Source organism: Dendropsophus ebraccatus, chromosome 3, assembly GCF_027789765.1.
Source record: "Dendropsophus ebraccatus isolate aDenEbr1 chromosome 3, aDenEbr1.pat, whole genome shotgun sequence".
NCBI lineage: Eukaryota > Metazoa > Chordata > Amphibia > Anura > Hylidae > Dendropsophus > Dendropsophus ebraccatus.
The window spans coordinates 187,493,660-187,508,842 of record NC_091456.1 but is presented as its reverse complement, the minus strand read 5'-3'; the positions used below and the strand labels follow the sequence as shown (position 1 = coordinate 187,508,842).

The 15,183-nt window shown below is 45.3% G+C and overlaps 3 protein-coding genes and 1 pseudogene across 3 annotated transcripts in view; all 4 read left to right on the top strand.

Annotated features, from left to right (window-relative positions):
• The window catches only part of LOC138786742 (zinc finger protein 436-like), a 113,905-nt gene extending 102,640 nt beyond the window's left edge, over positions 1-11,265 (top strand). Inside the window, exon 7 of the mRNA XM_069963756.1 lies at positions 10,138-11,265. Coding sequence (XP_069819857.1) covers positions 10,138-11,069 — 932 coding nt within the window. The 3' untranslated portion in view covers positions 11,070-11,265. The remainder of the gene's footprint in view (positions 1-10,137) is intronic.
• Positions 1-15,183, top strand: part of LOC138786728 (oocyte zinc finger protein XlCOF6-like) — a 622,195-nt gene that overhangs the window by 940 nt on the left and 606,072 nt on the right. The gene's annotated exons all lie outside the window — the stretch shown is intronic.
• The window catches only part of LOC138786591 (oocyte zinc finger protein XlCOF7.1-like), a 496,490-nt gene that overhangs the window by 384,502 nt on the left and 96,805 nt on the right, over positions 1-15,183 (top strand). The window lies entirely within an intron of this gene.
• On the top strand, positions 3,734-4,271 carry LOC138787573 (gastrula zinc finger protein XlCGF67.1-like; annotated as a pseudogene).

Genomic DNA, 15,183 nt, shown 5'->3' with positions numbered 1-15,183 from the left:
AGTGAAGGACAGGGAAGAACCCTGAGCCCAATCCCGGGGCCCCTGATACATGAGGAAATGGAGGAAGAGAAGATCCTAGAAGTCACCAACAAGATGGTGGAGCTGCTGAGTGGAGAGGTGAGACTGTGGCTGCTGGGAATGCTGGGACATTATACAGTAACACCACTGGAGGGGTGGGGGGGATGACTGTGTGACCATTGTGTGTGTCAGGTTCCTATAAGGTGTCAGGACGTGGCGGTCTATTTCTCCATGGAGGAGTGGGAGTATGTAGAAGGACACAAGGATCAGTACAAGGATGTGATGCTGGAGGATCAGCAGCCCCTCCCATCAGCAGGTAATAGACAGGACTATATACACACCTCCTCTCTGTATTATATGGATGGAAAGAATGAATTCAGTCTCTGTATGTGTTCCCTCCAGTCAGATCCAGTAAGAGAACAGCACCAGAGAGATGTCCCCGTCCTCTTTTTCCACAGGATCAGGTAGATGGAGATGTTCCCTATGATCTGTACATCCCACCTGACTTCTACTGTCTGATGACTTTTACAATATTTCTCTCACATCTTATGAATCAGGGGGAAGATAGGAACAATATTAATGCTCCAGAGACAGATGTGAGCGGTAATGAGCAGTACAAGGAGGAAATTACTATCGGGGAGCATCTGAATCATAAAATGGCTATGGACATAGTAGTAAAAGAAGAAGAAGACACAGATGACAGCAGTGATGAGCAGTATAAGGGAGACATTCCTATGGGGAAACATCTAAACTCTGTGAATGCCATAGACATAAGGGTAAAAGAAGAAGAGACAGATGACAGCAGTGATGAGCAGTATAAGGAGGACATCACTACAGGTAACCGCCCAGGTGAGTAGTGACCACTAAATGCAGAGAACAGTCACACATTCTCCTCAGTCACTGGCTGTAACTATTCTGTGTGGAATATTATAAGCTCTGTGTCCTGTCAGTTTTCAAGCTATATTATCATTCTGCCTAAATTTTAATATACATCACAGTCCTGGCGGTACCTGTTGTGAAAATTAAAAAAAAAAATCGACAGGGGTTGTGATCACTAGCAGCTATGTAATATACTCACTTTATTTATTTATTTTTAATTCCATGTTTAAATCAGCGTTATACATTTGGTCGAGCTCCTTTTTCCCTTCGTGACGATATTTGGTCTTTTCTCTGTTAAAAAAAAAAAAGAGACAAAACACAGATAGTCCCGGCGCTCACAGACATGGCTCGGTAATGACGAGTGCTTGTTACTAGGGTTAAGAATTCATAAGTGATCGAATTCACGACCCCTCATGACCTTTGACCATTATACTTAGTTTAGATGCAGGAAAGGCCTCTGACAAGACCTCATGGCCCTTTATTCCCACCACTATTCAGCGTAGACGGTTTGGCCTTATATTCTCCCAATATATTATAACTTACACAGAAACTGACGGCAACTCCAGATTAACAGACTTCACGGTGCGTTTACACACAAAGAGAGACAGATTTTTGAAGCCAAAGCCATGAACAGACTATAAATAGAGAACAGGCCATAAAGGAAAGACTTAGATTTCTCCTCTTTTCAAATTTATTCTTGGCTTTGGCTTCCAAAATCTGGCAGATAAATCTCTGTGTAAACGCACCATAATACTTTGCCCTTTGACATGTTTACGGGAACAACACAAGGTTGCCCCCTCTCCTCCTTCTCTTTAATCACTACCTGATACCATCTGCACTGAACAGACATGGAGGGTAGATGGATCATTTTGTCACAGCTATATTCAAATTTTAAAATCCATGGTGAATGCACCCCCTTCCTTATGTCCCTTTATGAAGTGTTGCCAATGCTGGGCCCTCAGACATTGTCGAGGTGTCACCACGTGTTGCAGCTTCTTCTGATTGCAGAATATACCCAGAAACTACAGGAGGATCTCCAGATGGTTCAGTCCCTACTGGGATCAGTAGACTCAATAATCAATCTAAAAAAAAAATCTGATTTAACCCCGTCTCAACAAAAAGTATTCCTGTGAATATTGGTGGACTCAAAATTACAGATGAGTTTTCGCTCAGCAGACAAAAAAGGGAAACTAATTCTTAGAATCAGGAAAAAGAAGCGCAAGATACGGGAGGCGATATCGATCCTTGGATCTTCCTGCATACTTCCTGCATATTAGCGGTGTCCTGGAGCCAAGCCCATTCCAGATGCCTCTAAAAACGACTTGGGGCGTAAACACCCTCAACCACCCTTGGTGAGAAGATCTCGAAAGTAGTGGCTTCAGACCAACAACTTAATCAAAGTAGTTTCCTGCAATCTACACCACAAAATACTAGTGTACACAGATGCCAGCAAATTAGGGTGGAGAGCCCAGATGGGATCTCAAATATTTCAGGGAACATGGCCTCCCCACATGACAAACATGTCTTCCAACTACCAAGAGCTAAAGGCCATGCAGATGTTATTTCTTCAAGCCAAGCATACATTAAAGAATGCACACGTTCACGTGTTATCGGACAACATGTCAGCTGTATCCCATCTAAGGCGCCAGGGCAGCTCAAAGGTGACCGCATTGCAGTCCCTATCGGATAAGATTTTCATCTGGGCAGAAGAAAACATCAGATCTCTGTCTGTTACCCACCTCAGGGGAACAATGAATATTCAAGCGGACTTCCTCAGCAGGAACATCATAGATACAGGCAAGTGGTCTCTGAAGAACGCCATTTTTAATCAGGCCACCTCTCACTTGGAGTCCCTGAGATAGACCCGTTCACTACCAGGAACAACCGGAAAGTGGACATCTTTTTTTCACTAAATCCGTAGCTCTAGACCAACCTTGGTCCTTTCACCCAGCCAAAGGTCCTACAGGAGATCCTAACAGAAAGGACCACTGTAATACTAATTGTCCCTTATTGGCCCAAGAGGAGTTGGTTTGGTCTTCTCCAAAAGTTAGCGATAGACCATCCGCTACATCTCCCTCTTCTACAGGACCTTCATCAGGGTTCGGTATACCATCCAAACCCAGCTCATCTTCTTCTTTCTGCCTGAGTCCTCAAAAGTCCATCCTTAAGAATAGCGGACTTTCAGATGTGGTGATTTCCACGCTGATAAAAAGCAGGAAACCAGTCACAGCAAAGATATATTTGAAGTTGTGGAAAGGTTTTTTTTTGTGCCTGGTGTGATTCTCCACCTCAGATGCCATCACCACCCAACATGCCTCAAATTCTGGACTTCTTGCAGGCAGGTTTAGTTAAAGGTCTTAAACCTGCTATCCTTAAAATTCAAACTTCTGCTTTATCCGCTATGCATGATACCAACCTAGCCGACCATCGTTGGATCAAGAGATTTATAAAAAAAGGCATCAAAAATTAATCCTACCCTATAAAATATTTATCCGCATTTAAATGTAGTCTTGGAACGTCTTTCTAGATCTCCTTTGAGACTACGCTCCTTTAAGACTGCTTTCTTAGTTGCCATCTCCTCAGTAAGGCGGATACGTGAGCTCCAGGCTCTAACCATAGCCTGTCCCTACTGTGTTATCCAAGATAGGATAATCCTGAATACAGATCCTAACTTCCTACCTAAGGTGGTTTCAGATTACCACCGATCACAAGACATCGTTCTTCCATCTTTTTGTGAAAATCCAAAAAATGATCTGGAAGAAAAGTTCCATACCCTGGATGTCCAAATGTTCTTCAAGCTGTGGTCCCTCACTAAGGTAAATGTTGGCATTGTTCTATGGTGGCGTCGTGGAGCTCATCACAGCAAGCTGACATTTACAGAAAAGACAATGAGCATCAAAGAGAAAATATAGGAAAGCCTCAGTTTTCATATTTACAACGTGAAAAATGTTTTACTCACACAAAATATCTTATAGGGGAGAGGGCATTTTCATGTTCAGACTGTGGAAGAATTTTTACTCAAATCATCTCTTGTTCATCATCAGAAAACTCACACAGGGGAGAAGCCATTTTCATGTTCGGAATGTGGAAAATGTTTTACTCTGAAATCAAATCTTGTTAAACACCAAAGAATTCACACGGAAGAGAAGCCATTTTCATGTTCAAAATGTGAGAAATGTTTTACTTGTAAATCAAATTTCACAAAAGAAAGTAGCCAGTTCCATGTTCAGAAAGAGGGGCTGTTTTTCTAAGAAATCATGTATTTTTAAAAAAAATCTGATAATATATTTAAACATCAAAGTCACACAGATGACAAGCCATTTTTACGTTCAGATCGTGGCAAATGTTTTACTGAAAAATCAAATCTTGTTTAACATCGAAGAATTCACACAGAAGAGAAGCCATTTTAATATTCAGAGTGTGGGAAATGTTTTACTCAAGCCAAACAGCCAAACTATAGCAGCTGCAGTACTGGGTTTATTACAGAAGGACCAATGTGGTAATGCATGTTCATTCAAGTGTCAAAAGTTGGAAAAATCACAATTTAAAAAAAGTAAAATTTTCAATTTCTGCCATAGACAGCAGTGGACATCTGCGGATCAGCGGCGTAACATCAATTTTCTCCCAGGAAAGCAGTGGATATTGGTAATTGAGAAGCGTAAAGTGACACTATCTCCCAAGGACAGCAGTGGACATCGGTGGGCCAGCCGCATTAAATTAAGTTTTCTTCTAGGACAGCAATGGCCGTTGGTGGATCAGCTGTGTATACTCACCTCTTCTCTATGACATCATTGGACGCCGGTGGATCAGCGTTGTAAAATGGCGCTTTCTCCCAGAAAAGCAGTAGACAGCGCTAGCACATGGACTCTCTTCGACCCAGAAGGACTTAGCACAGACACCAGTAGATGGCAGCAGAAGCACTTGTGAGGAGCGACTAGCACAGACAGGATCTGTAGCGGGAATCACCTTTTTTTTAAATAACGCTCCCAATGAATTTTCACACATCCTTTTTTTTTTTTAAATATTAAGTAAAATTATTATACTACGACTATTGAGCTGAATGGGCTTCCTGATATGATCTGCAGTGAACGGACATGGAGGGTAGGTGCCACAGCTGGATTTAAAATTTTGAAATCCATGTTGCATCCCCCCTTATGTCCCTAAGTATCCAGATATGTCTGTAGCGCCCGGGGTTGAAGTGGTGACAGTGCTCGGCCCTCAGACACTATTGAGGTGTCACCAGGTGTTACTGCTCTCTGGGAGGGATGGTAAGATGTGGTGCACCCCAATGGGTAATAAGTCCAGACAGTCAGGGTTCACAGGAAACAGCGGTTTCTTCTTCGTCTTCTGTGCGGTCTAGCAGAGTCTCTTCACTCCTCTGGTCTCTGCAGAATAGCAGGTGACTGACTGACTCTTCCTTTTATACTGTTTGGGAGAAAATTAGAACTTTCTAGTGGGCGGGGTGGAGTGGAGAAGCACGGCCTTAAGATACAATGTTTCAACTTTACATAGAAACATAGAAGATTGTCGGCAGAAAAAAACCCACTAGGTCCATCTAGTCGGCCCTTTTAGTATTTCCTTTCTTATTATCTTAGGATAGATGTATGTTTATCCCAGGCATGTTTAAATTCTGTTATTGTGGATTTACCAACCACCTCTGCTGGAAGTTTGTTTTAAGTATCTACTACTCTTTCAGTAAAATAATATTTTTTCACGTTGCTTCTGATCTTTCCCCCAATTAACCTCTCACTGTGTCCTCTTGTTCTTGAGCTCAGTTTTTTACTAAAACACTTCCCTCTTGAACCTTATTTAGTCCTGTAACATACTTAAAGGTTTCCGTCATGTCCCCCCTTTCCCTTCTTTCCTCCAGACTATACAGATTCAAATCCTTAAGGCCCCCTTCACACGTCCGGAAAAAACACCCGGATTTCCGTCCGAATTTACGGACGCATAGACTTTCATTGGACACGGACACCCTTCCGTAATTTTCCGGAAGGGTGTCCGTTCCGGAAAATAGGACCGGATTTTTTAGAACATCAGGAAAGCGTCCGGAGTTCCACTCACCTTCCGCCTCTGCCCCGTCGTCCTGCTGCCTCTTCGTCCGCATCCTTGTCTGCAGGTACCCCCCGCGGCCACTCGCGGCACCCCCACACCCCACACCCCCCCGCGGCCACTCGCGGCACCCCGCACCCCCCCCCCCCCCCCGCGGCCACTCGACGCTGACAGGCCATGATGGGAGTTCTACTTCTGCAGCCTGTGGCCATCCAGGTTGTAGAAGTACAACTCCCACCATGCCCCTGCTGACAAGTCATGATGGGAGTTGTACTTCTACAACCTGGATGGCCACAGGCTGCAGAAGTACAACTTTCATCATGACCTGTCAGCCAAGCATGATGGGAGATGTAATTCTGCAAGCTGTGACCATCCAGTTTGCAGAAATACATGTCCTATTTTTCTCATCAGTAAATCCTGAAGGTTTTTCCTGATGGTTTCCTGAAGGTAAAAACGGATTACTGTCAGGAAATCCTGATACTTTCCTGATGACATTTAAGGCCTCCTGATCAGGATTTCCTGACAGTAAAAACTGACACGGATGTGTGAATGGGGCCTTAGGCCCCCTTCACACGTCCGTGTCAGTTTTTACTGTCAGGAAATCCTGATCAGGAGACCTTAAATGTCATCAGGATAGTATCAGGATTTCCTGACAGTAATCCGTTTTTACCATCAGGAAACCATCAGGAAAAACCTTCAGGATTTCCTGATGAGATAATATTGTCTAGTATGCCAACATAAATCACAGGTACCCGTGTACCTGGATGGCCACAGGCTGCAGAACTACAACTCCCATCATGGCCTGCCAGCAGAGCCATGATGGGAGTTGTACCTCTGCAACCTGGATGGCCACAGGCTGCAGAACTACAACACCCATCATGGCCTGCCAGCAGAGCCATGATGGGAGTTGTACTTCTGCAACCTGGATGGCCACAGGCTGCAGAACTACAACTCCCATCATGGCCTGCCAGCAGAGCCATGATGGGAGTTGTACTTCTGCAACCTGGATGGCCACAGGCTGCAGAACTACAACTCCCATCATGGCCTGCCAGCAGAGCCATGATGGGAGTTGTACTTCTGCAACCTGGATGGCCACAGGCTGCAGAACTACAACTCCCATCATGGCCTGCCAGCAGAGCCATGATGGGAGTTGTACTTCTGCAACCTGGATGGCCACAGGCTGCAGAACTACAACTCCCATCATGGCCTGCCAGCAGAGCATGGTGGGAGTAGTAGTCCTAAGGGGTAATCTCACCTGTCCCGGATCCTGCTCTGTCGGGGCCGCGAGGTTGGGGTCCGGGTCAGAGTGCAGTGCTGAGGTCCGGGCAGCGGCGGCGGTCGGAGGTGCGGAGCATCCGGCGGGCGGCCCGGTGGTGAGTTCCCGGGGGGGGGGGGGGGGGGGGGGGGGAGAGGGTCAGATGCGGCGGCGGGGGCGGGGGCGGGGGGACGGGGGCGGCGGAGGTACTGGGGGTTAGGCGGCGGCGGGGGGGGGGGGGGATCTGTAGTGCCGGGCAGCGTGTGCGGTGCGGTGCGGGGGGGATGGGGGTGTGCGGGTGATCGGACGGCGGCCGGGGCTGGCTCTCTACCAGTCCGGAATCGCGGGCACTTTCCTGATATACGTCAGGAAAATGCCCGTGATTCCGGCGCTCCCATAGACTTCTATGGGGGCGTCCGTGCCGGATTTCCGGACGAAAATAGGACAGGATCTAAAAAATCCGGTCCTATTTTCCGGAACGGACACCCTTCCGGAAAAATCCGGAAGGGTGTCCGTGTCTAATGTTAGTCTATGAGTCCGGAAATCCGTCCGGATTTCCTGATAGGAAATCCGGACAGATTTTCCGGACGTGTGAAGGGGGCCTAAGTCTTTCCTGATATGGTTTATGCCTCACACCCTCCACCATTTATGTAGCGCGTCTTTGGACCCGTTCTATTTTATCAATGTCCTTTTTTAGATGAGGTTTCCAGAACTGGACACAGTATTCCAGATGTGGCCTCACCAGAGCTCTATATAGCGGGATCACAATTTCTCTCTTCCTACTAGTTATACCTCTAGCTATACACCCCAGCATACGATTTGCTTTCCCCACCGCCTGGTTGCACTGGTGACTCATTTTAAGGCTGTCCGATATCATTACCCCTAAATCCTTCTCTTCTGAAGTCTTTTCCAACACAGAACTGCCGATGTGATACTCTGATAGAGGATTCCTCCTCCCCAAGTGCATTATTTTACATTTGGAAACGTTAAACTTTTCAATTTGCACAGTTTGGACCACTTATCTAGCCAAGCTAAATTGTTTTCCATATTACTGACACCTCCAGGAATATCAACCCTTTATGGGGTTGATGGGGAACTGTATCAAAAGCTTTGCTGAAGTCCAGATAGGCGATATCCACAGCACCACCTTCATCCAGCACTATTGTGGCATAATCAAAGAAATCAATGAGATTAGTCTGACATTATCGGCCCCAGTAAAGCCATGCTTTTTTGGATCCATCAAAGTTGTTGATTCTTAGGCGATCCATTATCTTCTTTTTCGTCATTTTCACTACTACAGATGTCAGGCTCACTGGCCTGTAGTTACTGGGCTCTTCTCTACTCCCCTTCTTGTGGATTGGTATAACATTGGCTGTTCTCCAATCATCGGGGACATCTCCTGTTAGCAGGATTGGTTATACAAATCTGTCAGGGGGGCAGCAATCACAGCTTTATATCACACAATCACAACTTTAGTATGCCACAGACTTTGATTGAGTTTCCATACAGGTCTATGGGAATGACACAGCAGCTTCTTTCTAGACATAAACAACATTGAAAAGATCAGTGTCTGTTTTTTCCCCTCCAAAACCTCAGCTCTGCACACCATCTCACAGCAACAGTGGGAAACTACCGGCTTCTAAGCTTCCTGTGTCATAGCTTGGCTTTATATTAACCCCTTCAGAGTATGGTGCAGGTACAGTGCAATTACAGTGAACATAACAAAAAGACCTTATATACCGAGTACAAGTGTGCACAACAAAACAACACAGTGCAAGTTATCCCCTGAAAGTACAATAAAGTGAGATAGTGATGGCCTTCCATTATAGTGAATGTCCGCAGGTGTCCATGATCACAGGTACCTTACTCCTGGGCGCTACATTTGTCCCCTGTATGTATATGTGTATATATACCCTCATACACACACACTGAGCCCTCCGAGCAGTATTAGGGTCCTTTTACACATACAGATAAATCGCTCATTTAGTGAACGACAAGTGATGATTTTTTGTTATAAACGAGAAGGTAAATCGCTATGAAACATTTATAATGCGATCATAATTACCATAGTAAATGCAGTTGTATATATTCTGTGAATATCCGTAATTGCGGTCGTATCTATATACTGTGAGCGACGAGCGTTTACACTGAAAGACTGGAGAAGGATTAACAATGATTTTGAGGTCGGCCCGAAAGATACGATCGGCGACATACAAGCGAATATTCGTTGGTAGTTGTGATCGTTGCCGCATTTACACCAGAAGATTATTGATTAAATTTCTTTTTTTTTTTTTACGATAATCAGGCCGTGTAAAAGGCCCTTTAGATAAGATACCTCTCAGGTTGCAGGGGCTGCGGCTGCTTCCTGTTGGCTTGTACTCCACCCATGTCCTGCAAGTGTTATAAATAGAGATTTGGCTCCCATCTGCCCAGTTGTAGGCTTATTCAGCCCAGGAGAGGCCATTGCTAGTGTGAGAATGCTGGAGTAGGGACCATGTCTCTGAGGACACCTTAATGTGGTGACACGGTGCACTCTGTAGGGTCAAATAGTTTGGCGAAGATCCTCATTTTGTAATATCTATAGAGCAGGTTTTTATCGTGTGTATACGGGGGGGGGGGGGGGGGGGGGAGTATGTACAGTAAGTGTTTGCACCTGTAGGTTACTGTTGCACTTTCTGTATTTCAGGTTATTGATATGTAGGGGGTCAGTAGTCCTATTTTTATTTGAGAAGAGTTTCCATTTCTTTTCCTACTAAGGACGTCATCTCCCCGGCCTCCAGCTTCTAGATTCTTCTCCCTGACACTTCCTGTGGATGGGAACAGATCTGATCATTCTTATTATGTTACATAAAAAAGAGTAACTTTCCATGTCTGCAATATGTTTAAGCTTCTATTACTGGGAAATAAGAGAAATGGTGTTTTCTCCTTTGCAGATGATTCTACCAGGAGCTCAGGGGGACATCAGATCTCCTCAGAGGATCATATCAAACAAGATACATATGAGGAGCCGTCCACTATGCCAGATACACCCTCAGCCCCTCACAGCAATGTAGTCAAATCCAGTCTTCTTCACCATCAAAGAACTTACAAAGGGGAGGAGACATTTTCATGTTCAGAATGTGGAAAATGTTTTAACGTGAAATCACATCTTGTTGAACATAAGAGAATTCACACAGGGGTGAAGCCATTTTCATGTTCAGAATGTGGGAGATGTTTTACTTATAAATTAAATCTTGTTAAACATCAAAGATGTCACACAGACAAGAAGGCATTTTCATGTTCAGAATGTGGGAAATATTTTACTCTGACATCAAATCTTGTTAAGCATCAAAGAATTCACACAGACGAGAAGCCATTTTCATGTTCAGAATGTGGGAAAGGTTTTACTTTAAAATCAAATCTTGTTATACATCAAAAAATTCACATAGACGAAAAGGCATTTTCATGTTCAGAATGTGGGAAATGTTTTAATTATAAATCAAATCTTGTTCAACATCAAAGAATTCACACAGACGAGAAGCCATTTTCATGTTCAGAATGTGGGAAATGTTTTACTGAGAAATCAAGTCTTGTTGACCATCAAAGAATTCACACAGGGGCCACACCATTTACATGCTCAGAATGTGGGAAATGTTTTAATAAGAAATCAAATCTTCTTTGCCATCAAAGAATTCACACAGGGGTGAAGCCATTTTCATGTTTAGAATGTGGAAAATGTTTTATAGTGAAATCACGTCTTGTTGACCATCAAAGAATTCACACAGGGGAGAAGCCATTTTCATGTTCAGAATGTGGAAAAAGTTTTTCTCATAAATCAAATCTTGCTAAACATAAAAGAATTCACACAGACGAGAAGCCATTTTAATACTCGGAGTGTGGAAAATGTTTTACTCAGAAATCAAATCTTGTTGTTGGGAGATGAGCAATTTCTCAGTAAAACAGACAAACTATAGCAGCTGCAGTACTGGGACTGTTACAGAAGGACCAATGTGTTAATGCATGTTCTTGTAAAAGTGTCAAAAGTTGGAAAAAAAAAAATCACAATTTAAAAAACAAACAAAAAAACAAGCTTTCAATTTCAGCCATAGACAGCAGTGGACATTGGCATAAAATTAAGTTTTCTCCTAGGACAGCAATGGCCGTTGGTGGATCAGCTGTGTACAGTGGTGGCCAAAAGTTTTGAGAATGACACAAATATTATATTTTCACATGATCTGCTGCCCTCTGGTTTTTATGTGTGTTTGTCAGATGTTTTTATCACATACAGAAATACAATTGCAATCATATTATGAGTAACAAAAGCTTATATTGACAGTTAGAATGAGTTACTGCAGCAAGTCAATATTTGCAGCATTAACCCTTCTTCTCCAGCACCTCTGCAGTTCTCCCTGGCTGCTCTCAATCAACTTCTGGACCAAATCCTGACTGATAGCCGTCCATTCTTGCACAATCAATGCTTGCATTTTGTCAGAATTTGTTGGTTTTTGTTTGTCTACCTATCTCTTGATTGACCACAAGTTCTCAATGGGATTAAGATCTGGTGAGTTTCCAGGCCATGGAACCAAAATCTCTATGTTTTGCTCCCTGAGCCATTTAGTTATCACCTTTTGCTTTATGGCAAGGTGCTCCATCATGCTGGAAAAGGCATTGTTGATCGCCAAACTGCTCTTGGACGTTTGGGAGAAGTTGCTCTTGGAGGACATTCTGGTACCATTCTTTATTCATGGCCGTGTTTTTAGGCAAGACTGTGAGAGAGCCGATTCCCTTGGTTGAGAAGCAACCCCACACATGAATGGTTTTAGGATGCTTTACAGTTGGCATGAGACAAGACTGGTGGTAGCGCTCACCTCGTCTTCTCCGAATAAGCTGTTTTCCAGATGTCCCAAACAATCGGAAAGGGGATTCATCAGAGAAAATGACTTTACCCCAGTCCTCAGCAGTCCACTCCCTGGACCTTTTGCAGAATATCCGTCTGTCCCTGATGTTTTTCTGGAGAGAAGTGGCTTCTTTGCTGCCCTCCTTGAGACCAGGCCTTGCTCAAAGAGTCTCCGCCTCACAGTGCATGCAGATGCACTTACACCTGCCTGCTGCCATTCCTGAACAAGCTTTGCACTGCTGGTAGCCCGATTCCACAGCCGAAACACTTTTAAGAGACGGTCCTGGTGCTTGCTGGTCTTTCTTGGGCGCCCTGGAGCCTTTTTGGCAACAATGGAACCTCTCTTCTTGAAGTTCTTGATGATACGATAGATTGTTGACTGAGGTGCAATCTTTCTAGCTGCGATACTCTTCCCTTTTAGGCCATTTTTGTGCAGTGCAATGATGACTGCACGTGTTTCTTTAGCGGTAACCATGGTTAACAAAAGAGAAACAATGATGCCAAGCACCAGCCTCCTTTTAAAGTGTCCAGTGGTGTCATTCTTACTTAATCATGATAGATTGATCTCCAGCCCTGTCCTCATCAACACCCACACCTGTGTTAATGGAGCAATCACTGAAACGATGTTAGCTGGTCCTTTTAAGGCAGGGCTGCAATGATGTTGAAATGTGTTTTGGGGGATAAAGTTCATTTTCTAGGCAAATATTGACTTTGCAAGTAATTGCTGTTAAGCTGATTACTCTTTATAACATTCTGGAGTATATGCTGTGAGGAATATGGACAGCCCTGTTCCTATTGTGTGTACAGTTATATTATATGTGGTATGAAAGTGTTTTACGTATTCACACACTACAGACCGTTATGTGTATTCCACTCACTATACCTTAGCTTGTCGAAACATCATAAACTCTGGGTAGTTTATTGAGGATCTCTGGTCAGGAAACACTACGCCTGGTTTATTAAGGGTCTCGGGGAAACCTGGAGTTCTTATCTACTTCAATGAATGGATAGACCCACTCAAACACAACACCCCCCAACCATAGGGCAATGGTTCAATTACAGGACATATGCATTGAGGTGTCCCTGGTCCGTCCCCATTATCACCTAATCAGCCAATTAGGGACAAATCATTATCCTAATCACCTGATGGGCGGCCAATCAGGGACAACTCATTATCCTAATCACCTGATGGGCAGCTCTGAAATCTGAGCTGAGTTTTGACTGTATAAAATATGACGGCAACAGCAAAACTGGGATGGCAGTGTAGGGGTCAGTCTGACTGAGCTGCGATCCATGATTTCTCCTACCCCCTGGGAAGGCAACGACTATTGTAAGTCTTAGATAGTTACTGCTTATTTCTCCCTTTTATTTTATACTGTTATAGTATGTATGTATGTCACCTTATTTTACTTTTTTTTTTGTAAGCACTGTACCTTTTGTCTATTAAAGCTTAAAACTTTAATAAGTTTGGTCCTTGTATGCTCTAAGAATCCATAGCCTTTGGATGTAGTGTTTTAACCCTGTGAGTGCCAGTGAGTGGTGTTGTGGGTTGACAGTGTCCTTTCACACTTAAAGGACAAGTGCTATGAAAAACTTTTTCCCAGTAATTTAAGCACATTACAAAGTTATATAACTCTGTAATGTGCTTCAATCACCTATCTGCCTCCCTTCCCTGTCTTTTCCCCCCTTCACCCCCCACCAGGAAGTGTCCTAACTCACACAGACCTAATGACTGCCGTCACCATCACCAGGCAGCTCCTTCTTGTGAGAATGAGTCATCAGCAGGATGGCTGGTCTAGGTCCTGTTACAGCAGCCCCCCCTCCCCAGTCCAAGTGATGGCTTGCAGTTGTTCAGCCAATGGGAGCTGAGCAAGCTGAGTCACCTGAAAAGGCGGGGAGGGGAAGGCTAGTGTAACAGGAGAAGGAGCTGAGAGAAGAGCTTGGTGACGGTGACGACAGTAATTAGGTCTGTGTGAGTTAGGACACTTCCTGGTGGGGGGTGGAAGGGGGAAAAGACAGGGAAGGGAGGCAGACAGGTGATTGAAGCACATTACAGAGTTATAGAACTTTGTAATGAGCTTCAATTATTTTTTTTCAATTATAATTTGAAAGGTGGTGGCAGCGTGTGTGTTTGAGGTGCTTGGACTGTGTTGGGGTGGGATTTATGCTCAATTTGCCACCTGAAGCGGTAGGTGAGTGCAAGATTGAGTGAGTGAAAATAGATTAACCCCTTGCAGTGGCATCTACGTCACGTGCTAGTGTGTATGTGACGTATGCAAATTGCCATTTTAAAAACTGAAGCGAGGGGGGCGTGACCAACTATGGCCGTGTGAGGACGCTTCAGCCTGAGCTCCTCCAGACCCAGACTACAATCTGCTGGCATCGGCCCTCTTCAACATGGGGAAGACCGCTAAAAAAAACAGGGGACATTCCTTAACCCGCTCTACACCCCCACAGGGGGACATCGGGGCATATTTCGCCTGCCCGGAGACACCAGCACCCGCATCAGGCACGGAGCTGCAGGACACAGAAAATGGCCGCCGCCATGCTGACGAGGCACCTGGCCACCCTACAGCAGCCCGCACAAGATCATCTGTGGCCGCAATTGAGCACCGACACCTACCGAGGTCCTCCGCCGGCACCGACACCTCCCTGCAGCAACCAGAGACGACTACCCCGACCTCCTCGCAGCTGCACACGCGGCCCGACGGGACCTTCGGCGCCCATCTTGATCCTAGGCCGAGCGGCGCGCAGCAGACCCAGAGTGAGCCGGAGGAGCGGTGGCAGCGGGAGGACACTGACCAGAGTGTCCGGCAGGTACCCCCTCCCTCATCGGAGACCCCGCACTGTGCCCCCCTAACCGTGGCACTACCGCCGCGCCGCTCCCAGGCCGACCCCCACCATCGGGCCTACTACTGCGGCCTTGCCGCCTACTGCCACACCAGGCCTCAACCCCCAGACAGCACCATGGGACGGCGGCGCGGAGCACAACCCATGGTTCGCACCCCCAATGCCTGCTCAAACCCAGCTGGGGGACCCCCTGCCCTTACCCCAACCTGCTCAAGGGGGGCTCTCTCCGGCCTCCTCGTCCCACTGGTCCACA